The 24,725-nt window shown below is 43.1% G+C and overlaps 1 protein-coding gene across 15 annotated transcripts in view; it reads right to left on the reverse strand.

Annotated features, from left to right (window-relative positions):
* Positions 1-1,505: 1,505 nt before the first annotated feature.
* The window catches only part of hsf1 (heat shock transcription factor 1), a 107,661-nt gene continuing 84,441 nt past the window's right edge, over positions 1,506-24,725 (reverse strand). For 11 of the 15 annotated variants that reach the window (XM_048617250.1, XM_048617242.1, XM_048617219.1 and 8 more), the window contains 4 exons: positions 15,376-15,481; positions 14,698-14,763; positions 12,916-12,976; positions 1,506-6,925 (listed from right to left, as the gene is read on the reverse strand). In XM_048617250.1, the coding sequence (XP_048473207.1) occupies positions 6,714-6,925; positions 12,916-12,976; positions 14,698-14,763; positions 15,376-15,481 (445 nt within the window). In that variant the 3' untranslated portion in view covers positions 1,506-6,713. The remainder of the gene's footprint in view (positions 6,926-12,915; positions 12,977-14,697; positions 14,764-15,375; positions 15,482-24,725) is intronic. The other 4 variants (XM_048617287.1, XM_048617300.1, XM_048617278.1 and 1 more) reach the window with 2 other exon arrangements.

Below are 24,725 nucleotides of genomic sequence, written 5' to 3' on the forward strand. Positions count from 1 at the left end.
CTGCAGCTGTTGTGTCCAAGCTCAGTCAGAGTGTGTGGAACAACAACTGAGAACACCAAATTGCAAGCCTCCCAAACCTGCATCACCAACACGCTCCTCTACAGGAGAGACCCGGATGACAGAGGCTAGGCACAAGAAGAGGCTGAACCAGTTTGTTTCCAGCTGTTCCAGACGTATCCTTCTCACCATCTCTTGGCAGGATAAGGTCACCAACTCAGGGTCTGGTCTAATTGGAGCAGCAACAGATTCAAGGGATGAATTATCTCCACCTCAGCATATGATCACGCAGGAGTTGCTGGCTTAGAACATAGAACATTACAGCGCAGTACAGGCCCTTCGGCCCTCGATGTTGCGCCGACCTGTGAAACCAATCTGAAGCCCATCTAACCTAAACTATTCCATTATCATCCATATGTTTATCCAATGACCATTTAAATGCCCTTAAAGTGGGCGAGTCTACTATTTTTGCAGGCAGGGCATTCCACGCCCTTACTACTCTGAGTAAAGAACCTACCTCTGACATCTGTCCTATATCTATCACCCCTCAATTTAAAGCTATGTCCCCTCGTGCTAGCCATCACCATCCGAGGAAAAAGGCTCCCACTGTCCACCCTATCAGTTGCTGATTGACCTTTGTTTAGATATTTTATCCCACTAGACTCTGCCAGCTAGGCAATAAACTGCACCCACAAAGCCTTCCACCCTCCCACCAGGCTGGTTCTGCTCATGGTTAGATACAGAGCGAAGCTCCCTCTACATTGTCCCCATCAAATGGTCCCAGGACAGGGACAGTACACGGTTAGATATAGAGTAAAGCTCTCTCTACACTGTTCCCATCCAGCACTCTCAGGACAGGGGCAGCAAGGGGTTAGAGTCAGAGTAAAGCTCCTTCTACACTGAAGATAGACAGGAATAGGAAAGCAGAACGTTATCTAAATGGAGATACACTGCAAAAGCTCGAGAGAGGAATGTGAGTGACTTCTTACTTGAATCACAACTAGTTAGTGTGCAGGAGCAGCAAACAATTAGGAAAGCAAATGTAAGGGAGATGGAATACAAGAGTAGGAAGCCCAGTTACAGCTGTACAGTGAGACTGCACTGAGCGTTCTAGGTGTTCTGTCTCCTTATGAAGGACGATATTTGCAAGGCCATTTCAGAGGGCAGTTAAGAGTCATCCACATTGTCGTGAAACTTGAGACACACATAGCTGGTATTTCCTTCCTGAAAGAAAATGAGTGAACACCAGTTGGGTTTTTCGGACAATGCTCACTATTACTAAGATTTTTACCTAGATTCAGCAAATTGAAATCCCCTGCTGTGGGATTAGCTCAGATTTCTAGATTATTATTTAGTAACAAAACCAATATTCCTTCAATAATCTACTGCATGCGTTTAACCATCAAAAAGCAATAATCCAAAATCAAACGAAGGAAGAATTTTGAACAGTGTATTTAGTATTTTCTCTTTATATTTATATGGATATAGGTGCTGTAACCATTTTATGATTCTGTACAATTTTTTTTATTATGGCATTAAACAGCAGCATTTACAGTTTATCTACATTTTAAAGCCCCTTCAGTCACTTGACAATTTTTGGACATTGTCTGTTTAAATACAATAATAAGTGCACTGTGCATGTCCGATACACACAGCTGCCAATTGTCAATGGACAGTTTTACACAGAATGCAATGTTGCATTTTAAAAACAGTACATGGGGATGTGCATGCTTCACAGCATGTCAGGCTTGAGGGACTGAAGGCATCATTCATTTCCAAAACTGCTGATACCAAGCTTACACGCAGTGGTGCTCTCTTCCACCCTCAAAGTTACCAGTTGTACCCATCTTAAAACATTCAGAAGGGCAGCTGTGAGACTTAAAATGTACAAAATAAAACCAACTCACACCCAGACACGTTCAAACAGGAAGGATGCCAAACATCTTTTGTTGTCGAACGAGGAAGTATTCGGACAATGACACATTGTTCAACGTCAAGGCCCACTCCTGAATGTTAAAGCTGCCGAGGGGTTTCAGAGCGGATTATACAAACGATTGGGTGAAGAGGCATTGAAGTGAGGAAACGAGGGTATGCACACTTCAGTTTAGAAATCAGTCACTTTATATTTCTTGTTCCTTCTGTTCCACTATTCTCATATTTAGGAAGACTCTAGGGGAGGCAGGGGCCAACTCACTCAAGCTGCTAACATTCAGCATTTATAACCAGAGGCTGCTCAAAGTGTTTGAACCTGAAGGATCCTTGGAGGCTCTTTCAGCATAATCCTCCAAACCCATGACCACTTCCACCTAGAAGATACATGGGAACACCACCCCTTGAAAGTTCCCCACCAAGCCTCTCACCATCCAGAGTAAGAAATGTATCGCTGTTCCTAAATCCTGGTACTGCCTCCATAATCATATTGTGGGTCTACCTACAGCATGTGGACAGCAGTGGTTCAAGAAGGCAGCCACTGCCGCCACCTTAAGGGCAACTGAGGATGGGCAGTAAATGCTGGCCCCGTCAGCAATACCCACATCCTCCGAATGAATAAAAAAACACAACGAAAAGGAACAGCAGCTCCCAGATAAGACAGCAAACTGCTCCTGTAAATTGGAATCAACACTCTGAGCAGGCATGGGTCCTGCTCCTGATTACTACCCAGTGACAACCCACCCTATCTCTACCAGATTGCGTATGCGATTCCTGTGTGAATCTACGATATCCCTCATCCTCAAATGACCATACCATCACTACCTGGACAGCTCACCAGGATTCCGAAAGATCAGAGAAAGACAAAAGAAAAAAGCGATTCACTCAAAACTAAAACTCATCTCGAGTAAAGGCAGAATAAAACACAATCAGTCAGAGTTGGGTTGTCAATACTGAAGTGTGAGGAAGACTTTGGCCTTGAGTCTGTAGATTCAGGCCAGCAGGCCTGACGACAGGCTCCTGACCAGTACGAGTGCCCGTTGTAACGGTGCATCTGGTTTACAGCAGCAGTTACTCCACTTTGTCCCCTGGGTTTGGCACCATTCGAAAAACCAGAATCAGCCTAACTGATCGCGTCAGTTTAAAGAAAGAGGGACGTGCATTTCTGAAACAACTTGTACAACTTCAGGATACCAGCAAATGACTGACTTTTAAAAGTATACTCGCGATTGCAATTTAGGAACCGTTACATAGATTAGCACACAGCAAGATCCCACAAACAGCAAAATAAAAACTGAAAGAACTGCGGATACTCTAAATCAGTTCTGAGGCAGGGTCGCCGACCCGAAACGTTAACTCTGATTTTTCCTTCACAGATGCTTCCAGACCTGCCAAGCTTTTCCAGCAACTTCTGCTTTTGTCCCACAAACATCAATATAGTCACAACTAAATAATGCTTTTGCATTAATGATTAGGAGATAAAGATTGGTCAGGGCACCAGGATAACCCCACTGCTTGCCTCTGGAATAAATGCCATGGCATCTTTTACATTTACCTCCAACAATGCTGCATTACCTCAGCAATGCAGTAGGGTGTTAGCCTTGGTTTTTGTGGTCAAGTCTCTGGAGTGATCAGTCAGGCTGCAGCCTCCTGACACTCAGCGAACAGTGTACTGGCCACTGAGCAGTGGCTTATACTAATGTACAGAACTGGCTGGGAATTGACTACAGCAAAGTGAAGCGATCACTTCGTTGGTCAAGTTGAATGTTCATTGGCAGAATTCCCTGTTTCCTATTGTATCCTGCTTTCCTCAGTGATGTTGTTGTTGCTGCTTTGGAGTCGAGTTTCCAGAGTCAGGAACTTGCCAGGTGATTCCTTCTGTTGTTTCCCAAAACAAATGGACCATCAATGGCTTCAATTTCAAATCTGCCTATATTGGTTCAGCCACCTTTGGAATACTGCATGCAATTCTGGTCTCCCTCCTATAGGAAGAATGTTGTGAAATTTGAAAGTGTTCAGAAAAGATTTACAAGGATATTGCCAGGATTGGAGCTATTGGGACAGGCTGAATAGGCTGGGGCTATTTACTCTGCAGCGGAGGCTGAGGGGTGACCTTATAGAGGTTTATAAAATCACGAGGGGTATGGATGGGGTATATACACATGGTCTTTTTGCTAGGGTTGGGGAGTCCAAAACTAGAGGGCATAAGTTGAAGGTGAGAGGCAAAAGATTTAAAATAGGCCTAAGGGGCAACTTTTTCATGCAGAGGGTGGTGTGTGTATGGAATGAGCTGCCAGAGAAAGTGGTGGAGGCTGGTACAATTTACAAGATTTAAAAAGGATTCTGGATGGGTATATGAATAGGAAGGTTTAGAGGGATATGAGCCAAATGCTAGCAAATGGGACTAGATTAATTTAGGATATCTGGTCGGCATGGTCAGGTGGGCCACAGGGTCTGTTTCTGCGCTGTACATCTCTACGATTCTATAACTGATAACAGACCAGACAAGAAGTTTCTAAATCAGGGATCAGGCAATATTCATGAATAAACAAACAGATAAAGCAGGGAAATGCTCTGATGTCTTTGAGGTCAGGAACACAATAATTTGATAAGACCAGAAAGCGGAGGATAAAACCTTGGTCAACACACTGATGCAATACTGAGGGGAGAGCTGCACTGTCCGAAGGTCAGTGCTGAGCAAGCACTGCACTACAGTTGGGAAGGCAAATGCAATGTTGGCATTCATTTGAAGAGTGCTAGAATACAAGAGCAGAGATGTACTCCCAAAGCTGTTTGAGGCTCTGGTCAGACTGCATTTGCAATATTGTGAGCAGTTTTGGGCACTGTATCTAAGAAGGATGTAATGGTGTTGGAAGGGGTTTGTAAGAATGATCACCAGGTTTGTTAGAACAGAAGCATTTGGCAACTCTGGGTCTGCTCTCAGTGGAATTTAGAAGAATGAGGGCATCTTACAGAAAATGTAGACAGAGTGGACACGGAGAAAATGTTTTTACTAACAGAAGAGACTAGAAACCAAGGGCACAGCCTCAGAGGGGAGGGATGATACTTTAGAACTGTGATAAGAGGTTTCTTCAGCAAGAGAGTGGTTAATCTGTGGAATTGATTGCCACAGAAGACTGTACTGTAGAGGCCAAGTCATTGAGTCTATTTAAGACAGAGATAGATAGGTTCTTGATAAGAAAGGGTATCAAATGTTATGGGAAGAAGGTAGAGGTGGCACCGTGGCGAGCACTGTTGCCTCAGTGCCAGGGACCCAGGTTCGATTCCAACTTTGGGCCACTGTCTGTGTGGAGTTTGCACGTTCTCCCTGTGGCTGTATGGGTTTCCTCCGGGTGCTCTGATTTCCTCCCACGGTCCAAAGGTGTGCAGGCTAGGCGCATTGGCCACGCTAAATTGCCTGTAGTGTTCAGGGATGTGCAGGCTAGGTGCATTAGGAAAGGGAAATACAAAGTTACAGTGAAAGGGTAGGGGGATGGGTCTGGCTGCGGTGCTCTTCGCACAGTCGGTGTAGTTGTTGGACCGAATGGCCTGTTTCCACACTTGTGGGGATTCTATGATTCTAAGGTAGGAGAATGGGATTCAGAAACATTTCAGTCACGATTGAATGTTGGAGCAGACTCCAGATTCAATAGCTGAATTGCCTACTTCTGCTCCTATATCTTATGGAGTACTGATATTCTCTCTTTTAGAGACCTTACCTGCTCCAGAACAATTCTGGGGATGGAATGGACGAACAGAAGAGAGAAATGCTGTGATAATTGGGGGAGCCCTGACTTCCTCTGAAAAATGGGCTCCTCCTCTGAAAAAAGGACTGAGCAGGTTAATCCACACCTCACCTCTGCACTAGCAAGTCAGCTGAGATTGTGGGCCCCCAAGACCAACGACGCAGCAGTTATATTACTGGCAAAGTTCCATTGCTGTCCCATTGAAATAACCTATCACCAGCACTGGAAAGAAAAATTCAGTGGATTTAGCTTGTTTTCAATGTGAATATGTGAATTACAAATGTGAGAAGTAGGGCACATGGATTATACTCATCTGTCAAAACAGCAACCCTTTTCCCTATGTTTCAATTTCTGATTCTTTGTGAAACTATTTTATAAGCTTCCAAAATATAGTGCATAAAAAAATAAACCTTCTTTCTACCACATCATTGCAGACTTTAGAGTACAAGCTAGAATATTAACCTTTTTTAAAAAACTTTTTTTAATATACGAATCAAAAATACATCTTCACTTATCAGCAACTGGATTAAAGTGTAAATATACAAAAACGAGGACAGGGAAGGCAAGGGGGAGGGAGAAGGGGTGAAAAGTAGGGACAACACAAAACAGAAATTAAAATAATAAAACTGTCTCTCTTCACTCAGGGAGAAAAGTGATAGTGGTTTCAAAATTTTCCTCCAACAGAACTTGTTATTAGGGCAATAGAGTCTAACTGCTCTCTGTCACTAAAAGGAGGAGAATCAAGATTAGAAAATTGCTGTCTGCAATCAATGATCTTGTCCTTAATCAATGATGTTGGGACTTAACAGGAGAAGGATCCCTATGATACACTTCCCTGTGGTTGAACCCAGGCTGCTCTCTACTTGCAATAAGAGTTTATCAGGCTAGAAATGCAAACTGGTTAAAATGAAATATTTAAAGATACAGTTTCACTCTCTCATCCTGTGTCCTCTCCTGGAGCAGAAAGCTGTCCCTGAACAAGAAGTTCAGCATTCGGAGCGTGATTGGGTGGAGGAAAATAGGGGGAGGGCTCTCCTGGAGTTAGGAGACAGGTGGATCCTTTGTGTGTGACAAGTTGCTGCTTGATAGGAGGGACAGTGGGTCATCATCTGTGGGATCCAGGGTTAGGTTGTCTTCAGTCTGGAAGTACGGAGAATCTCCAAGCTCAAATAAGACCGGGAGGTCCCCTGTGTCACTGGTTTTGGTGTCTACCATTAGTAGAGGTGGGGCATTGTACTGGACAACTTGTTTTCCTAAACAAGGGGAGAAGGAGAGACACAAATTATTCGATTGCGCAGTGCAACTGACCGTGTGAATAGAACGGATTTCGTTATCACAGTGACACAGGACAGGTCACAGTCCACATTTACAAGGTTTACTTTCCAATCGGACTCACAGTAGAATTGTTTGTTTTTAAAGCGTATCTTCACACACGCTTATTTCTCCTTTGGGGAAAAGCAGGATAGATTCTCTTAGTATTCTGCTTATTTGTCCACTCAACAAAGTTATAAACAGTCCATTGTGGCTAACAAGCCCTGGCGTTGAACATGAACCCAGAGCTACTGGCCCAGAGGTAGGGACATTGTGTCAAAATCAGTGCATCTGGACTATAGAGAGGGTCATCATTCTGCAAACAAGTACATCAGGATTCCAATGCTCAGCTCCTGCCAGGGTGGTGATGATCCTGGCACTAGCTTGGATTAGTGATCCAGAGAGACAAGTTTAAATTCTACAACGGGAACTGGTGGACATGAAATACAACTGATGCATTTCTAATAAAAAGCTAGTAACATAAGAAATATGAACTGCAGGAGAACATCCAGCCCTTCATGTTAGCTTTCAATGAGATCATCGTTGATCTTCTACTCCAACACCATTTTCCTGCACTATTCCCATCTCCCTTGGTATAAATGCATCAAGAACAAGTGGGCACAGATTTAAAATAGGTCCGTGAAAGAAATAAACGTGATGCAAGACGAAACTTTTTCATACACCAAATGGTTCATGTATGGAATACACCGCCTGGAAATGTGGTAAAGATGGGGTCAATCGAGGCAGTCCAGAGGACAATATTTAAACTCAAATAACGTGCAGAATTACAAGAAATGGGCTGCAGAGTGGCCAGCACGGTAGCACAGTGGTTAGCACTGCTGCCTTACAGCACCAGGGACCCAGGTTTGATTCCAGCCTCGGGCGACTGTCTGTGTGGAGTTTGCACATTCTCCCCGTGTCTGCGTGGGTCTCCTCCGGTTTCCTCCCATAGTCCAAAGATGTGCAAGTTAGGTGGATTGGCCATGCTAAATTGCCCGTAGTGTTCAGGGATGTGTAGATTAGGTGGGTTATAAGAGGATGCTGTGAGGTTCGGTGTGGACTTGTTGGGCCGAAGGGCCTGTTTCCACACTGTATGGATTCTATGAGTGGCACTAAGTCATGAAGCTTGTTCAGAGAGCTAGTCTGAGCCTGATGGGGTGAGTGGCCTCCTTATGCACAATGTTTCTGCATTAACGTTAATACATAGAAATCTACCCATCTCAGTCTTGAACATGCCCAACAGTTGAGTCTCTAAAGCCCTCTTGGGAAGAATTCCAAAGATTCCCCACCAAGTGAAGAAATTCAAAAGAACAAAAGAGAAGTACAGCACAAGAACAGGCCCTTCGGCCCTCCAAGCCTGTGCTGATCATCATGCCCAAACTAAACTAAAAAAAAACCTTCTGCCCTTATTCAGTCCATATCCCTCTATTCCCACCCTATTCATGTAACCATCCAGATGCTTCTGAAATGTTGCCAACGTGCCTCTATCAGGTTCTCTCTCAGCCACTGGTTTTCCAGTGAAAGCAATCCTAGTCTTTTTAACCTTTCCTCAGAGCCAATGCCCTCAAGACCAGACAACTTCCTGGTGAATTTTCTCTGCACTCTCTCCAAAACTTCCATGTCCTTCTGGTAATGTGGCGACCAAAACTGCACACAATACTCCAAATGCGACCTAACAAGGGTTTGATAAAGCTGCAAGATGGTTTACAAGCTGTTGTTCTCAATGGCCCGGGCAACGAAGGCAAGCATGTCATATGCCTTCTTAATCACTACGGCCACCGTGTCGCCACTTTTAGGGAACTGTGGACCTGCACGCCCAGATCCAGCTGTATGTTAACGCTCCTAAGGGTTCTACCATTTATAGCAAAATTCACATCCAAATTTGATCCGCCAAAATGCATCACCTCGCATTTGTCTGGAATAAACTCCATTTGCTATTTCTGTGCACAAGTCGCCAATCTATCTACAACCTGTTGTATCCTTTCACAATCGTCAGCATTACCAGCAACTCCACCAATCTTCAGGTCATCTTCAAACTTACTAATCAGACCACCCACATTTTCCTCCAGATCATTTATACATAATACATGCAACACCGGATTTAAGGCTGATCCCTGTGGAACACCACTAGTTACCGGTGTCCATTCTGAAAAACACCCTTACACCACTACCCTCTGTCTTCTATGATCAAGTCAGTTTTGCATCAATCTAGCCAGCCCATCCCAAATCCCATGTGATTTTAGTTTTTGTACCAATCTGCCACATGAGACTTTATCAAATGCCTTACTAAAATTCATATAGACTACATCCACAGCCCTTCCCTCATCAATTATCGTCATTACCTCCTCAAAAAATTCAACTAGGTTGGTGAGACATGACCTTCCCCGTACAAAACCATGCTGCTTGTCACGAAGTAGTCTGTTTTCTTCCACATGTGCATACATCCTGTGCCTCAACATCTTCTCCAAGAGCCTCCCCAACACAGACATCAGGCTCACCCACCCTATAATTTCCTGGATTATCCCGGTTTCCTTTCTTAAACAAGGGAACAACATTGGCTAATTTCCAGTTCTCTGGAAGCTTGCCTGGGGTCAAAGAGGATGTGAAGATATCTGCTCATGCCCCAGCTATTTCTTGCCTTGCCTCTCGCAGCAACCTGGGATAGATCCCATATGGCCCTGGGTATTTGTCTATCTTAAGGAAAATTAGGACACCCAAAACTTCTTCCTTTAATATGGCGACATTCTCGAGAGTATTCACACACTCATCCCTGACCTCAACATCAGTCATGTCCTTCTCCTTGGTGAAAACCGATACAAAGTACTCATTAAGGATCTACCTCACTTCCTGTGGCTCCACGCATAACTTCCCTCCGTTGTCCTTGAGGGGACCTACTCTTTCCCTTGCTCCCCTCTTTCCTCAAACATATGCAGAAAAAGCCTTGGGATTCTCTTTTACTCTGTTTGCTGAAGACATTTCATGGCCCCTTTTAGCCTTCCTAATTCTGTGTTTAACTTCCTTCCTAATTTCTCCATACTCCTCTAGGGCTTTGTCCAATTGTAGCTGCCTGAACTGATTGTTTACTTCCTTTTTCCTTTTGACTAACCTTACAATTTCCCCTGGTCATCCATGGTTCCTGAATCCTGCCATTCCTATTCTTTAGTTATGCAGGGACATACATGTCCTGTATTTTAGTCAACTGGTCTTTAGAAGCCTCCCACATGCCAGACATACATTTGACTTCAAATTACTGCTCCCAATCCACATTCCCCAGTTCCTGAGTAAATTGGATGCAACTGGCCCTTTGCCCAATTAGTCACCCTCACCTGAGGGCCACTCTTGTCCTTGTCCGTGACTACTTGAAATCTTATGCAGTTACGGTCACTAAGCCCAAAATGCTCTCCCACTGAAACATCGATAACCTGTCTTGGCTCATTCCCTAATGACAAGTCTAGTATAGCCTCCTCTCTGGTTGGATTGTCAACATAATGTCTCAAAGCGCTCTCCTGGACACATCTAACAAACTGCTCTCCACCCGAGCCCCTGGCTCTAAGGGAGTCCCAATCAATACGAGGAAAGTTGAAGTTACCCACCACAACTACCCTGCTCTTTTCACATCTTTCCAGCATCTGACTGCATATCCGCTCCTGTGGGCTACTGGGAGGTCTACAGAAAACTCCCAACATTGAGATTTCATCCTTCCCATTCTTGAGCTTCCCCCATAATGCCTCACTGTAATATTCCTCCGATGTGTCCTCCCTCAGCACCGCTGTGACGTGATCCCTAATCAGTAGTGCAATTCCCCCATTCCTTTTGTTTCCCTTTCTGTCCTGTCTAAAACAGTGATATTCTGGAATGTTAAGCTGCCAGTCCTGCCCCTCCTCTAACCATATCTCCATAATGGGAATAACATCATAATTCCATACAGTAATCCATGCTCTTAGTTCATCTGTCCTGCCTGCTGTAGTTCTTGCATTGAAGTAAATGCATTCCAGTCCTCCAGTTCCTCGGAGTTCAGTGACTTCCCTCTGCCTCTCTTACTCTGTGCTGTGCACATCTCAGTCTCTTTTCTCCCCAGTCCCCACACTTGCTGGCCTGTTGTTCCGGTTCCCACACCCTTGCCACACTAGCTTAAAACCTCATGAAGAGCTCTAGCAAATTTCCAACCAGGATGTTAGTGCCCCTCCAGTTCAGGTTCAACCTGTTCTTGCTGTATAGGACCCACCTTCCCCACAAGCCATCCCAATGCTCCATATATCTAAAGCCCTCCCTCCTATACAAGCTCTGTAGCCATGTGTTCAACTGTACTCTGTCTCTGTTCCTAGCCTCATTAGCCCGTGAGGCAGGTAGTAATCCTGAGATTACTACCCTGGTAGTCCTGCTTTTTAGCTCCCTACGTAACTCTCTGAACTGTCCCCGCAGGACTTCTTTCTCCTTTCTACTAATTCCTCCTAATCTCAATTGTAAATGGCCTGTCTTTACTCTAAGACTTGCCTACTGGCGCTCTCAGTTGAATCTGCAAAGCCATGAGATGCACACATCCTGCATCTAGCCCGTACAGATTTTGTATCTTTGAATGAGATCACTTCTCATTTTTCTAAGTGCCAGAGAATATAGTCCCAGTCTATTTAACTTTTCCTCATAGAACAATCCTTCCATTAATTTGGTGATCCCTCACTATACTCCTTCCATTATCTTTAAATAGTTGCATGGAAGAAAACGACTTGTGCACTGGTGAAAAATAGACATATTTTGTTGAGGTTTTTCATCTTGTACGTATCAGGACAATTCATGAGAATACTAATTCAAGGGCAAATATTTATATGGCATGAAAGGGAGAATTCTAATTGTTTGGCAAGTGGACTGTGATTCAGAAAGATGTTGCCATGGAAAATACAACCATTCATGTCGATTAACAGTTAACTGCCAGGCTTGGTTTACATTTTAAACCAGGCAGGTGGACTCTGATTGGTCAAGGCATTGTCCTGAGAAATGACCCAGTGAATGGCTGTCACTTATTGTGTCAAGTTGAAACTGGTGCAGTGTATGTACACGTTCTTTGTGTTGTAATGAACAGGTTCCTGATGTATCCATATCATGGCTGGCATTCTACAGGAGTTACACTTCCCTCACTATCCACAAATCTATCAGTGTCGGACATGAATCTACTAAACAACTGGGCTGCCATGAACCTCTGGGGTAGCAATTTGCAAAAGGTTCACAACCATGAGTAAGGGACTCTCTCACCTTAGTCCTAAATGGTTGTGTCCTTCTTCTGAGTATGTTATCCCAGATCTAAATTCCCCAACCAAGGGAAACATTTTGCCACGATCTATCTTGTCAAGATCCTTAATCTTCTATGTTTCATTAAGATCACCTCCCAATCAGCTCCAGGCTCATTCTATTTGCTTACACTTATGCCAACCCAATCATCTTTTTGGAAGGTAGGAAGAAGGATTAAAAAGACATGTATAAAGAAGTAAATTGAGAACATAACTGGAAACCAACACACTTGCCTTACAGTCAGGCATTTGTAGATTAGTGCACCACAGTAAATCGATTTATATCTCTATTGCTCGGAATAAAACTAGAGTTTGGCAAGATCAAGAATACAAAATTTCTGACTAAATCTGCAATATTTGAACATGAACAGAGAGGTCCCACAGTGAACCTGGTAAATGTTAATGCCACAAGTAATTCACTTTCAAAACAGATTCCTGTATTACTGTGGTTTATAGGATTCTGCTGTGTGCTACATTTGCCTCTGTCAAGACCTGAAAAGTATTTTGGCGGCTGTGAAGTTCTTTGAGATTTCACAGGGATGAGAAAGAAGTCAGGTAAGTGCAAGACATTTTAACTCAGAGCGGACAGCATTTGGGGAAATACTCTCGGTCTAGGTTTAAGAAGATTTTGCAAACTCCCTTTAAATTACCTGCCTCCAAAGTGCTTGTCGCCGAACCTTTCTGATCCTGACAGCCCATCATATCTTGCATCTGCAAAGTTAATTAGCAGAGAGAGGTAAAAAGAAGTTAGTAATTTGGGAAGATTGATAAAACACTTGCTTTTGTCAAATAAACGCAATTCCCAATTCCTTCGCCTCCGCCGCATCTGCTCCCAGGATGAGGCATTCCACTCCCGTACATCTCAGTTGTCCTCGTTTTTCAAGGACCGTAACATCCCCCCCTCAGTGGTCGAGCACGCCCTCAACCGTGTCTCCCACATCTCCCGCAGCTCATCCCTCACACCCTGTCCACGCAATAAAAACCAAAAAAGAATCCCCCTCGTCCTCACGTACCACCCCACCAACCTCCGGATCCAACCCATCATCCTCCGACACTTCCACCATCTGCAATCCGACCCCACCACCAAAGACATCTTTCCCTCCCCACCCTTATCTGCTTTCCGGAGGGACCACTCTCTCCGTGACTCCCTTGTCCGCTCCACACTCCCCTCCAGCTCCACCACACCCGGTACTTTTCCCTGCAACCGCAGGAAGTGCTACACCTGCCCCCATACCTCCTCCCTCACCCCCATCCCAGGCCCCAAGAAGACTTTCCACATCAAGCAGATGTTCACCTGCACATCTGCCAATGTGGTATACTGCATCTGCTGTACCCGGTGTGGCTTCCTCTACATCGGGGAAACCAAGCGGAGGCTCGGGGACCGCTTTGCAGAACACCTACGCTTGGTTCGCAATAAACAACTGCACCTCCCAGTCGCGAACCATTTCAACTCCCTCTCCCACTCCTCAGACGACATGTTCATCCTGGGTCTCCTGCAGTGCCACAACGATGCCACCCGAACGTTGCAGGAACAGCAACTCATATTCCGCTTGGGAACCCTGCAGTCCAATGGTATCAATGTGGATTTCACTAACTTCAAAATCTCCCCTCCCCCTACCGCATCCCAAAACCAGTCCAGCTCGTCCCCGCCTCCCTAACCTGTTCTTCCTCCCACCTCAAGCTGCACCCCCATCTCCTACCGACTAACCTCATCCCGCCTCCTTGACCTGTCCGTCCTCCCTGGACTGACCTATCCCCTCCCTAACTCCCCACCTACACTCACCTTTACTGGCCCCATCCCCGCCTCTTCGACCTGTTTGTTTCCTCTCCACCTATCCTCTCCTCTATCCATCTTCGATCCGCCTCCCACTCTCTCCCTATTTATTTCAGAACCCCCTTCCCCTCCCCCTTTTCTGATGAAGGGTCTAGGCCCGAAATGTCAGCCTTTCTGCTCCTATGATGCTGCTTGGCCTGCTGTGTTCATCCAGCCCTACACCTTGTTGTCTCGGATTCTCCAGCATCTGCAGTTCCTACTATCTCTGCTTTTGTCAAATGCTTACTTCAGAGTAATGCTCATAACAGAGCCTCCCAAAACAGAGCCTCCTAAAACAGAGGAATCAGGAACCTTGCTTGTTGTAGATTAATGGCGAACAAGAGTTACGTGTGACAAGAACCATCACCGTTTCTCTCCACAGACACTGCTAAATCTATTTAAAACCAAAAGACACTTTCCTTTCATTTCAAATTTTCAGGATTCACAGTATTGCGCTCTAACCATATTGTTTTCTCTGATGGGAAAGATCCCACAGTACTGAACTACAGCTTTCACACTGATTGTAATGGGAAAGTCTGATTCATTTGAGATCATTTCACTAAATGTAGCCCTTCTCTAGAACAGAAGTAGAATAATGAACAAGGATTACTCCACTTACTTCTGCTAGGTTCCCCTCCACATCTGGCAAGTTCAGGTCAATGGCAGACAGCGAGGGGTTAAACAGCTGCAGAAGAAAGAAAACAAAGCTAGTTTCCAAACTTCTACCTAAAGACAGGAAAACAGTTCCCTCTGTTGACCAAACGGATAAAAGATACCATATGATATGCACAGAAATACACAGCCAGTCTGCCACCAGGAAGATCAGGAGCTTCAATTCCCCCTCAACACTAACTCAGTTGTTCCTGTAGCAAAGTCTATTCAAGTAACACTGTCTCAGATTTTGCTTTACATCTACTCATGTTTTGTCACTTCTTGATAAGTGTGCACAGAAATAATTTTAATTTAGAAGGAGTGGCCACTGACTTTTTCTTTGATTTAATGACTATGAACATTCATGCCGAATTGTCCTCGACAAAGTGGGGTGAACCAGCTTCTTGAAGACAACTAAATGGTTAAGGGTCATGCTGCAAATCTGCATTCACATATCAGCCAGACTGGCCAGTTTCCTTTCTTAAAGGACATTAACAAACCAGATGGATTTTTACAACAGGCTGATAGGTTAATGGTCCTCATTACTTATACTAGGCTTTTATTCCATATTTATGTAATTATATTCAAATTCCAGTCCAGCAGCTGGGAGAATTAAATTCCCAGTTCACAACCGAAGCAAACTCACATCTAAGAGCGTGCCGGATTCCATATTGAAAGTCTGTCCTGATAGCAAGTTCTGTAGGTTATCCAAACTCGAATCAATTCTATCCAAGTGATTGTAGATATCATTTCTGCAGAATGAAAGAAAATGAAAAATAATACCTTAAAACAGTATAAATTAAAGTAAGACATTTCCTGTTCCATTTACTGCATCATTACTGCCTATCACCTTTTCAAAAGAATTCCAGGAAGGCAGGGGGGATAAAAGTATAAGGTATGTGTCTTCTTATTTTTGTTTTTTCAAAAGTGGAGACTGAAATGAGAGACAGCTGTTTTATAAACTAGTGTTTGAAAGAGTGGCAGCAGTTTTGAAAGCAAGTAACATGATTCCCATGGCAGGCATTGTAAACAACTGTTTGAACAAGCAGTAAGTGAAGTTCATTTAGCAGAGGGTCTGGAGCCAATGGTGTGTAATGATGCAGCTCTTGTTGAAAAAACTAAGCCGATTGATAACTGTCACTTGTTCCACAAACCAATGACAGAGATCTTTCACTTGCCAACATCTGAGAGATTCGTTCTGGAGTGGCCGAGCAGCTTGGAGCTGGAAACAAGTTAGAGTCACAGAGAGAGGAAAAGCAGCTCTGTTCTCTGCAAAGTCTCAGTTTAAACCTGAAGAAAACTAGTTAGCTTTCCTGCAGCAGGTCCTGGAAGCTGTAACTTTTAAATTGATAAATCAGAGGCATTTTCCAAATGAATTAGTTACTTCTTACAAACCAGTGGTACCATCCAGAGAAAGACATCTGAACCAAGGATCTGGCCAACTGAAAAGGATCATCCTAATATTGGAATCAGGAAAAAAGAACTGACTTTCCAGCTTTTCTATGTTCTCCAATAATCTATTTTCCCTAAATAAAAACCTGAAGAACCCTGGATAACTCTGTTTCTCGCTACACAGGTGCTGCCAGACCTGCTGAGCGTCTCCATCAATTTCTGTGTTTGTTTAGATCTGTTTAGCTGCAGCTAGAATCTAATTATTTGTAATAAATAGTAATTCTTGGTTTGTACTGAAATCTGGCCCATGGTTTCGATCAACCCTGGTCTGTGAAAGTCAGGTAAACTGAGGCACTGTGCATACTATAGAAACAAAACCGAATATTTAGGACTCCGGGAATAGGGAGGCTCAATTTTACAGCATGGCACCCAGGGGGTTGCAACAAAAGCCAACAATGAATTTAAAAAACACAATAGCTGTACCATAAATTTCAACACCTCTTCCACTTAAACATTTGAAAGTGATCAAAGGTGTGGGAGGCAGAGCTGTTCACCAGCCTCAGGCTGCACTTATCCCTCCTTTGGGGAGCAACCTGGTAAACGGCTGCATCGTCTTTGCATTAGCACGCCTGAGAGTTGGAACACCACAAGTGGAGGAAATCAACTTTACTAGATCTCTCAGCATATAACGCTACTAATAAGTTGGCCAGTTCAAAGTGATTTAATGAATGAGTTTTCATTCAGATATTACTCTTTGAGTCAGCATCATGTCAGAAGTTGAATTCCCTCCAATTTCATCAGGAGGCCACTATTCACTCAGCTTTGGATCAGTCACCTCTTTACATAGTGTTTAGAGCTAGACCATGTCACCAGTCACTAAACAAAAACAAGAACACACACACTCAATCTGAACAGAACCACTGTAAAGAAAAACAACACACAAAGACAGAGAAACAGAGTGGGTAGAGGGAATGAGAGGAAGAAAAATAGAGGGTGAGAAAGTTAGACAGTGAACGAGACACATAGCAGCATACAGAGAACTGGAGAGGTGCACATACACATGGAGACAAAAACAAATGCATAGAGAAAGGCTCATAAAAGCAAAGAATAAAAGAAATGCCAGTTTGACAGAGAGTTACAGAGGGATTTACATCCACATATACAGTCATACAGCACGGAAGCAGACCCTTCGCTCCAGCTTATCTGTGCTGACCAGACATCACAATCTGACCGAGACTCATTGCCAGCATTTGGCCGATGTCCCTCTAAACCCTTCCTATTCATTCGCCCATCCAGATGCCTTTTAAATATTATAGTTAAACCCGCATTCCACCACTTCCACTGGCAGCTCAATCCATCCATGCACTACCCTCTGCATAGAAAAAGTTATCCCCCCAAGAGGTTCCTTTTTAGATTTCTCCACTCACCTTAAACCTATGTTCTCTAGTTTTGGAATCCCCCACCCTAGGAAAAAGAGCTTAGCTATTCACCCTATCCATGCACCTCATGATTTTATAAACCACTATAAGAACATAAGAACTGGGAGCAGGAGTAGGCCGTCCGGCCCTTCGAGCCTGCTCCGCCATTCAATAAGATCATGGCTGATCTTTTCGTGGACTCAGATGCACTTACCCGCGTTCTCACGGGTATCCCTTAATTCCTTTATTGTTCAAAAAAAAATCTAGCTTATCTTTAAAAACGTTTACTGAAGTAGCGTCAACTACTTCACTGGGCAAGGAATTCCATAGATTAACAACCCTCTGGGTGAAGAAGTTCCTTCTCAATTCAGTCCTAAATCTGTTCCCTCTAATCTTGAGGCTATGCCCTCTTGTCCTAGCTTCACCTGCCAGTGGAAACATCCTCTCTACTTCTATCTTATCTATTCCCTTCATAATTTTATATGTTTCTATAAGATCCCCCCTCAATCTTCTGAATTCCAATGAATATAATCCCAATCTACTCAGTCTCTCCTCATAAGCCAACCCCCTCAATTCCGGAATCAACCTAGTGAACCTCCTTTGCACCCCCTCCAGTGCCAGTACATCCTTTCTCAAGTAAGAGGTCACCCCAGGAAAAATGCTCCAGCCTACTCAGCCTCTCCCTATAACTCAAACCCTCCAGTCCCAGCAACATCCTTGTAAATCATTTCTGCACCCTCTAAAGTTTAACAACATCCTTCCTACAGAAAGGGTGACCAGAATTGTAGGCAGTATTCTAAAAGCAGTCTCACTAATGTCCTGCATTGCTGCAATGACATCCCAATTCCTGTACTCAAATGTTCTGACCACTGGAGGCAAGCGTGCTAAATGCCTTCTTCACCACTCTGTCTACCTGCAACTCCACTTTCAAGGACTATGCACCTGCACCCCTAGGTCTCTTTGTTTGGCAACACTCCCCAGGGCTTTTGCATTAGTGTACAAATCCTGTCCTGGTTTGTCTTTCCAAAATGCAACACCTCACATTTATCTAAATTAAACTCCATCTGCCACTCCTCAGCCCATTGGCCCATCTGATCAGGGTCCTGGTGTACTCGGAGATTATTTTCTTCATTGTTCACTACACCGCTTATTTTGGTGTCATCTGCAAACCTACTAACCATACCTCCTACATGCACACCCAAATCATTTATGTAAATGACGAAAAGCAACAGACCAGCACCAATCCTTTGGTCACAGGCCTCCAGTCTGAAAGACAACCCTCCACCACCACCTTATGTCTGCTACCTTTGATCCAATTTTGTATCCAATTGGCTAGCTCCCCAGGATCCTAAAGGTTCTAACCTTACTAACCAGTCTACAATGCGGAACCTTGTCAAACACTTTGCTGAAGTCCACATAAACAATGTCTACTGCACTGCCTTCATCAATCTTCTTGTCACCTCTTCAAAAGACCATACTAAGCTATGATGCATCTGGATAGGATGTTTTCTATGGTGCATCGATAAAAATTGCCAATGGGACACGCCAAATTTCCTTAGCCTCCTGAGGAAGTAGAGGCATTGGTATGCTTTCTTGCCATAATGTCGACGTGGATGGACCCAGACAGATTGTTGGCAATATTTATTCCTAGGAACTTGGAACTCTTGACCACATCTGCCTCAGCACCATTGATACAGTGGTCCACTTCCTGAAGTCGATGACCAGTTCCTTTGTTTTGCTGACGTTGAGGGAGAGATTGTTGTCTTTGCACCATGTCACCAAGCTGTCTATCTCTTTGCCGTACTCTGTCTCATCGTTGTTTAAGACCGGACCCAGTACGTTGGTGTCATCAGCAAATTTGTAGATAGAGTTAGAACAGAATTTGGCCACATAGTCATGTATAGGGAATGTAGGGGCTGAGTAAGCAGCCTCGCGGGGCACCGGTTTTGAGGATTATTGCGGAGGTGATGTTGAAGCCTATTCTTACTGATTGCAGTCAGTGGGTCAGGAAGTCAAGGATTCAGTTACAAAGAGGGGAACAGAGTCCTGTGTCTCAGAGTTTGAAGAGGAGTTTGCATCTTTGCATTCTACAGCTTTGATGAAGGGCAAATTCGGAAGCATTCCATCCATTTAATGGATGCTATTTGTTTTTGCCACTTTCTAATCGTGAATCATTGCAACCCAGCAATTTTAGCAGAAATCTCTTGGTAGTACCTTAACAATTTTGGTGTTTTGACACAACATTGAGCTGTTTTGTCCCATAAACGTCCACATCAATTAGATGTTGGAAATCTTTGTTGGACTTAGGGCTTTATTTGGCCCACATTTTAGGATATATTTAGAGATAACTTTTAAAAAGCAACGTGAACTTCCAATTAATGATTGCAAGGATGGTACTCCAATATTTTATAGTTTTAAAATGTTTACTATCGTGAAAAGACTCAAGCCTAAGTAATTAAACACTATTATTGTCGGCAACTTACACATCAAATTACAGAAAGCAATACCTTTTTGTTTTAAACCGCAACAACACTCAACAAGTACACTGAACACTGTCCTTTAAGTGGACATTCAATGCCCCTATAAATCAGTCCAAAATGATTCTTAACTTTGAGACTTTTTTCCCATTTATCTATCTCATAACATCTAGCTGGAGAACTGTGCTTTGTAGAAAGTGTATCACTGGAGATCTTCCTTCTGGTGTGAGATAGATAAATCTTTGAACCTCATTTTAATTTGTTTGAATTTAAAAAATAAAAAAAATTCAAGCTCGAGCTTCCACCCAAATTCTGGCAAGTTGAGCCATACAGCCTTCAGACTTTCCTGCAGTTCTGTCAAGTTAGCACAATCTTAAGGCTGGGTCCTGAAGGGACCAACTCAGACAGAAATGAAAAAGGCTGAGTTAGACAAAATTTTAAGGAATCAAGCGATATGGGATAAGGCAGAAAAATGGAGTTGACGATTATCAGAATAGCTATGATCTCACTGAATGGCACAGCAGACCCAAATGGGCTGAATGATCTACTTCTGCTCCTATGTTTGTATAATAATTACAAACAGATTCTAGACGGAATGGGCTGATTAGCATTTATTCAATCTGGACTTGCCTGAATTAAAAATAAAAAGGGCAAATATTTATTTCAGCTTCAAATGGTTAGTAAAGCTGTGATAAACATCTAAAAACATTGTTCGCTGGAATGGTTGTTAGTGTGTAACTGAACCATGGAGAACAGAGAGCCCAGTGTTTGATACAAAATCAAAAATTCCAAGCAAGGCAGCAAGAAGGGTTGTACCAGTTTCCCTTCGGGCTTGGTTGGGTGCTGATAGGAATAAAAGTGATGATGCTGTGGCTTTAAGAGAGTATTTTGGCCTATTTTGTTTAAAGAGAGATTGATGAGAGATGTAGAGCTGTCTTTACGAAAATAAACAGCTTGTGAGGCCTTGGGTTTTTTAAGATGGTTGGAAAAATGGAAGCAGTCTGGATGGGTATGGCCAGCTCTCTCAGACCAGGTTTTCCAGGTTTGTTTTAGTTTTTAGGTTTAGTTTTAAGCAGTTGCTGCTGTGGGCTTGAAGAAGTAGAGCTATCTTTTCCTTCTTTCAGTTATAGCTAGAAACTGAGGTTTCGCTCTGCTGTTGGGTTACCCATGAGACAGAACTATTCTTCTGTATTTTCCATTTTGCCAAAGGGTGTGTTTATGGAATGTTACTATATTGGAACAGTTAATTAGTAATAGTTACTGTATCTATTGTTAAGTTTTCCAATAGAGTAAAGTTATTCTAAATTCTCTCTTTGGTTGGATTTTTAGTATAGTGTTTGAATAAACTGTGCTTTGCTTAATGTTGAGTAGTCATCAAATTACATCTGGAACACAGCATGTTACATCTGCCTGTAAAATTAGAAAATTAGGGTCTAGGCTACCTCCTTAAAATATTTTGAGGGGGTCTGATCTGATCACTACCTATTGATTCCTAATTAAAAAGGAAAGAATGGACACTGGGCAGTGCCCACAGAACTGTCCCCAGCAAGGCTGAGCGATGAAGATGAGGAAAATCATTGGCTAATGAAGAGAAACCACAGGTGAATTAAAAGTTATGGGTCCACATCAGACACCAAACCCTCGAAGCTACACTGAGGAGGTATAATGTTAACTCTGTCTCTCTCCAGAGGCTGCTAATCCATGCGGAGTTTCTCCAGCACTGTGTGTATTTTAGCTTTCCAGTATCTGCAGTATTTTGCTTTAATTACTCTTTTGTCTGGTTGTGTAATTTGTTGCAATCATGTGAAATTTGTCATTCTATCTGTCCTGATGAGTGCAAGACAACATGCTTTGGTAACTTGATTTCCTATTGCTAAAAGGAGATGCATCATTTCGCAAAACGACAGTTCCCATTCAAATCATCTCCCAGCAAGTGATAGGAAAGAAATAGTGCCACAGGTACTGAAAGATTTCTATTGGAAGGAACGAGGTGACAGAATGCCAGTATTAAGAATTAGGGTGGGGAAGAAATGGTTGTATGTAAGACAGAAGACGACGACTGCTAACATGACACCAGGTTACAGTCCAACAGGTTTATTTGAAAACACAAGCTTTCGGAGACTTACTCCTTCTTCAGGTGTTAGCGAGAGAGGTAGTATCAGACACAGAATTCATAAGTAAAAGATCAAACGGTCACACCATTGATGAGGATTATTAAACAAACCTAAAATGCTGTTAAATCTTTAATCAGTTATAAGGTTTTAATTGATTAATATGTATATGTAAATCCCTGAATTCTTTCAAGTCACTGTCCTGAGACAACTAAAGGTTTTATTAGTGTAAGGAAGAGGTGACATTTTAGGTCAGACAATGCATGTTAGGTGTGAGGCCTTGTTTAGAAACTGTTTGTGTTTTGGTTTGGAGTCAGACTCGTATTTCTAAAGTAGGAATTTATAAGATGCCACATTGACTGACTGTCTATAAACTGTGTGCTTTTTGAACAAAATAGAATGTATCTGCAAATACAAATTCACCCCATAGATTCACATGTGCGAGCGCATGCGGGAGTGCATGTGTGTGTGCAGGGGAGAGTGACTGTGTGCATGTCCAGACGCTATGACAACGGATGAATGGACACTGTACAACAAATCGCTAGACAGGGATGTTTCCTCCCCATGGGGGAACACTTCAGCAGATCTTTGGGTAAACGTCCTCCAAGGCAGAGTTTGGGAGACACAACAACGTAGAGTCGCTGAGCAGAGGCTGATAGCCAAGTTCGGTACCCACGAGGACGGCCTCAACTGGAATTTTGGGTTCATATCACACTTCCGGTGACCCCACCACACTATACACTCACTCTCTCTCATTCACACACACAAACACACATTTCACGAGAGAGGATCTGTGAGTGTGTGAGTGAGCGAAAGTGTGGTGAGGTTATCCGTAGTGCAACATGAACCCAAGATCCCGGATGAGGCTGTCCTCATTGGTACCGAACTTGGCTGTCAGCCTCTGCTCGGTGACTCTGCTGTTGTGTATCCTGAAGTCTGCCTTGGAGGGCGTTTACCAGAAGATCCGAGGCTGAATGTTCTCGACCAGTGAAGTGTTCCCCCATGGGGAAGAAACATCCCTGTCTGGCGATTTATTGTGCGTTGTCCATTTATCTGTTGTTGTAGTGTCTATACACGCAGACAAACACGAAAATCTATGGGGTGAATCTGTATTTGCAGATACATTCTATTTTGTTCAAAAAGCACACAATTTATAGATAATCAGTGTGGCGTTTTATAAATTCCTACTTTAGAAATAAAACCAGTCTGACTCCAAACCAAAACACAAACAGAATCTAAACAAGGCCTCACACCTAACATGCACTGACCTAAAATGTCACCTCTTCCTTACACTGATAAAACCTTCAGTTCTCAGGACAGTGACTTGAAAGGAATTCAGGGATTTACATATACATATCAATTAAAACCTTATAACTGATTAAAGATTTAACAGCATTTTAGGTTTGTTTAGTACATTCTCATCAGTGGTATTTTTTCTTTATTCATTCAGAAGATGGAGGGTATTGCTGGCTAAGCCAGCATTTATTGCCCATCCCTAATTGCCCAGAGGGCAGTTAAGAGTCAACCACATTGCTGTGGGTCTATAGGCCAGACCAGGTAAGGAGCAGTTTCCTTCCCTAAAGGACATTAGTGAACCAGATGGGTTTTTCCTGACAATCGACAATGGATTTGTGGTCATCACTAGAGTCTTAATTCCAGATATTAACTGAATTCAAATTCCACCATCTGCCATGGCAGGATTTGAACTCGGGTCCCCGGAATATTATCTGGGTCTCTGATTAACAGTCCAGCAATAATACCACTAGGCCATTGCCTCCCCTCTATAGGTGTGATCCTTTGATCTTTTACTTACAAATTCTGTGTCTGATACTACCTCTCTCACTAAAACCTGGAGGAGGAGTGAGGCTCCGAAAGCTTGTGTTTTCAAATAAACCTGTTGGACTATAACCTGGTGTTGTGTGATTTCTGACTTTGTCCAACCCAGTCCAACACCGGCACCTCCACATCATGACACATGGTCAGCAAGCTGAATGTGGAACAATATTCATTTTAACTCTAATTCTAATCTAAAAAAATTAATCCACCTTTAAGTATTGAAGTGATCAAAATTGGCTAGTTTTAAGTAGAAATTAAAAAGACCTTGGTGGGGAATGTCCTAAACTCTGTAGCTGTGCACTCTGTCAGCGTAACAGCACGTATAAAAATTTATTTTGTGCAGCTCTGGCTGACCAACATTCATGCCCTTGATCAACACTGTCAAAAGCAGTGGCACTCATTTTATGGCTACCTGTAGGAGGACCCTGTCCATATAACTGTGAACCCATTTGAAAAGTAACTAGCATGCTATAATTAAAAAATCATTCTCAAGAGCTGTCAAACAACAGTGCTTATGTCTGACACTTAGCTTGGAACTAAAAAAAAAACAGGGCAGAACTCCTACAGGCTGCTCATTTGCTCACTCAACAGATCCAGTTGTATTTCACATTGTAATAGCCTATGGATCATAGAGTCACTATGCTACAACATGCAGAAGAGAGCAGTCAGAATACATTAAACACAAACAAATAATACATTTTGCAGAACATTGAATACAATTTAAAAAATCCACACAACACAGGAAAGCTGCTTTTTCTCTTG

This window comes from Rhincodon typus, chromosome 2 (assembly GCF_021869965.1).
Source record: "Rhincodon typus isolate 14 chromosome 2, sRhiTyp1.1, whole genome shotgun sequence".
Lineage (NCBI taxonomy): Eukaryota > Metazoa > Chordata > Chondrichthyes > Orectolobiformes > Rhincodontidae > Rhincodon > Rhincodon typus.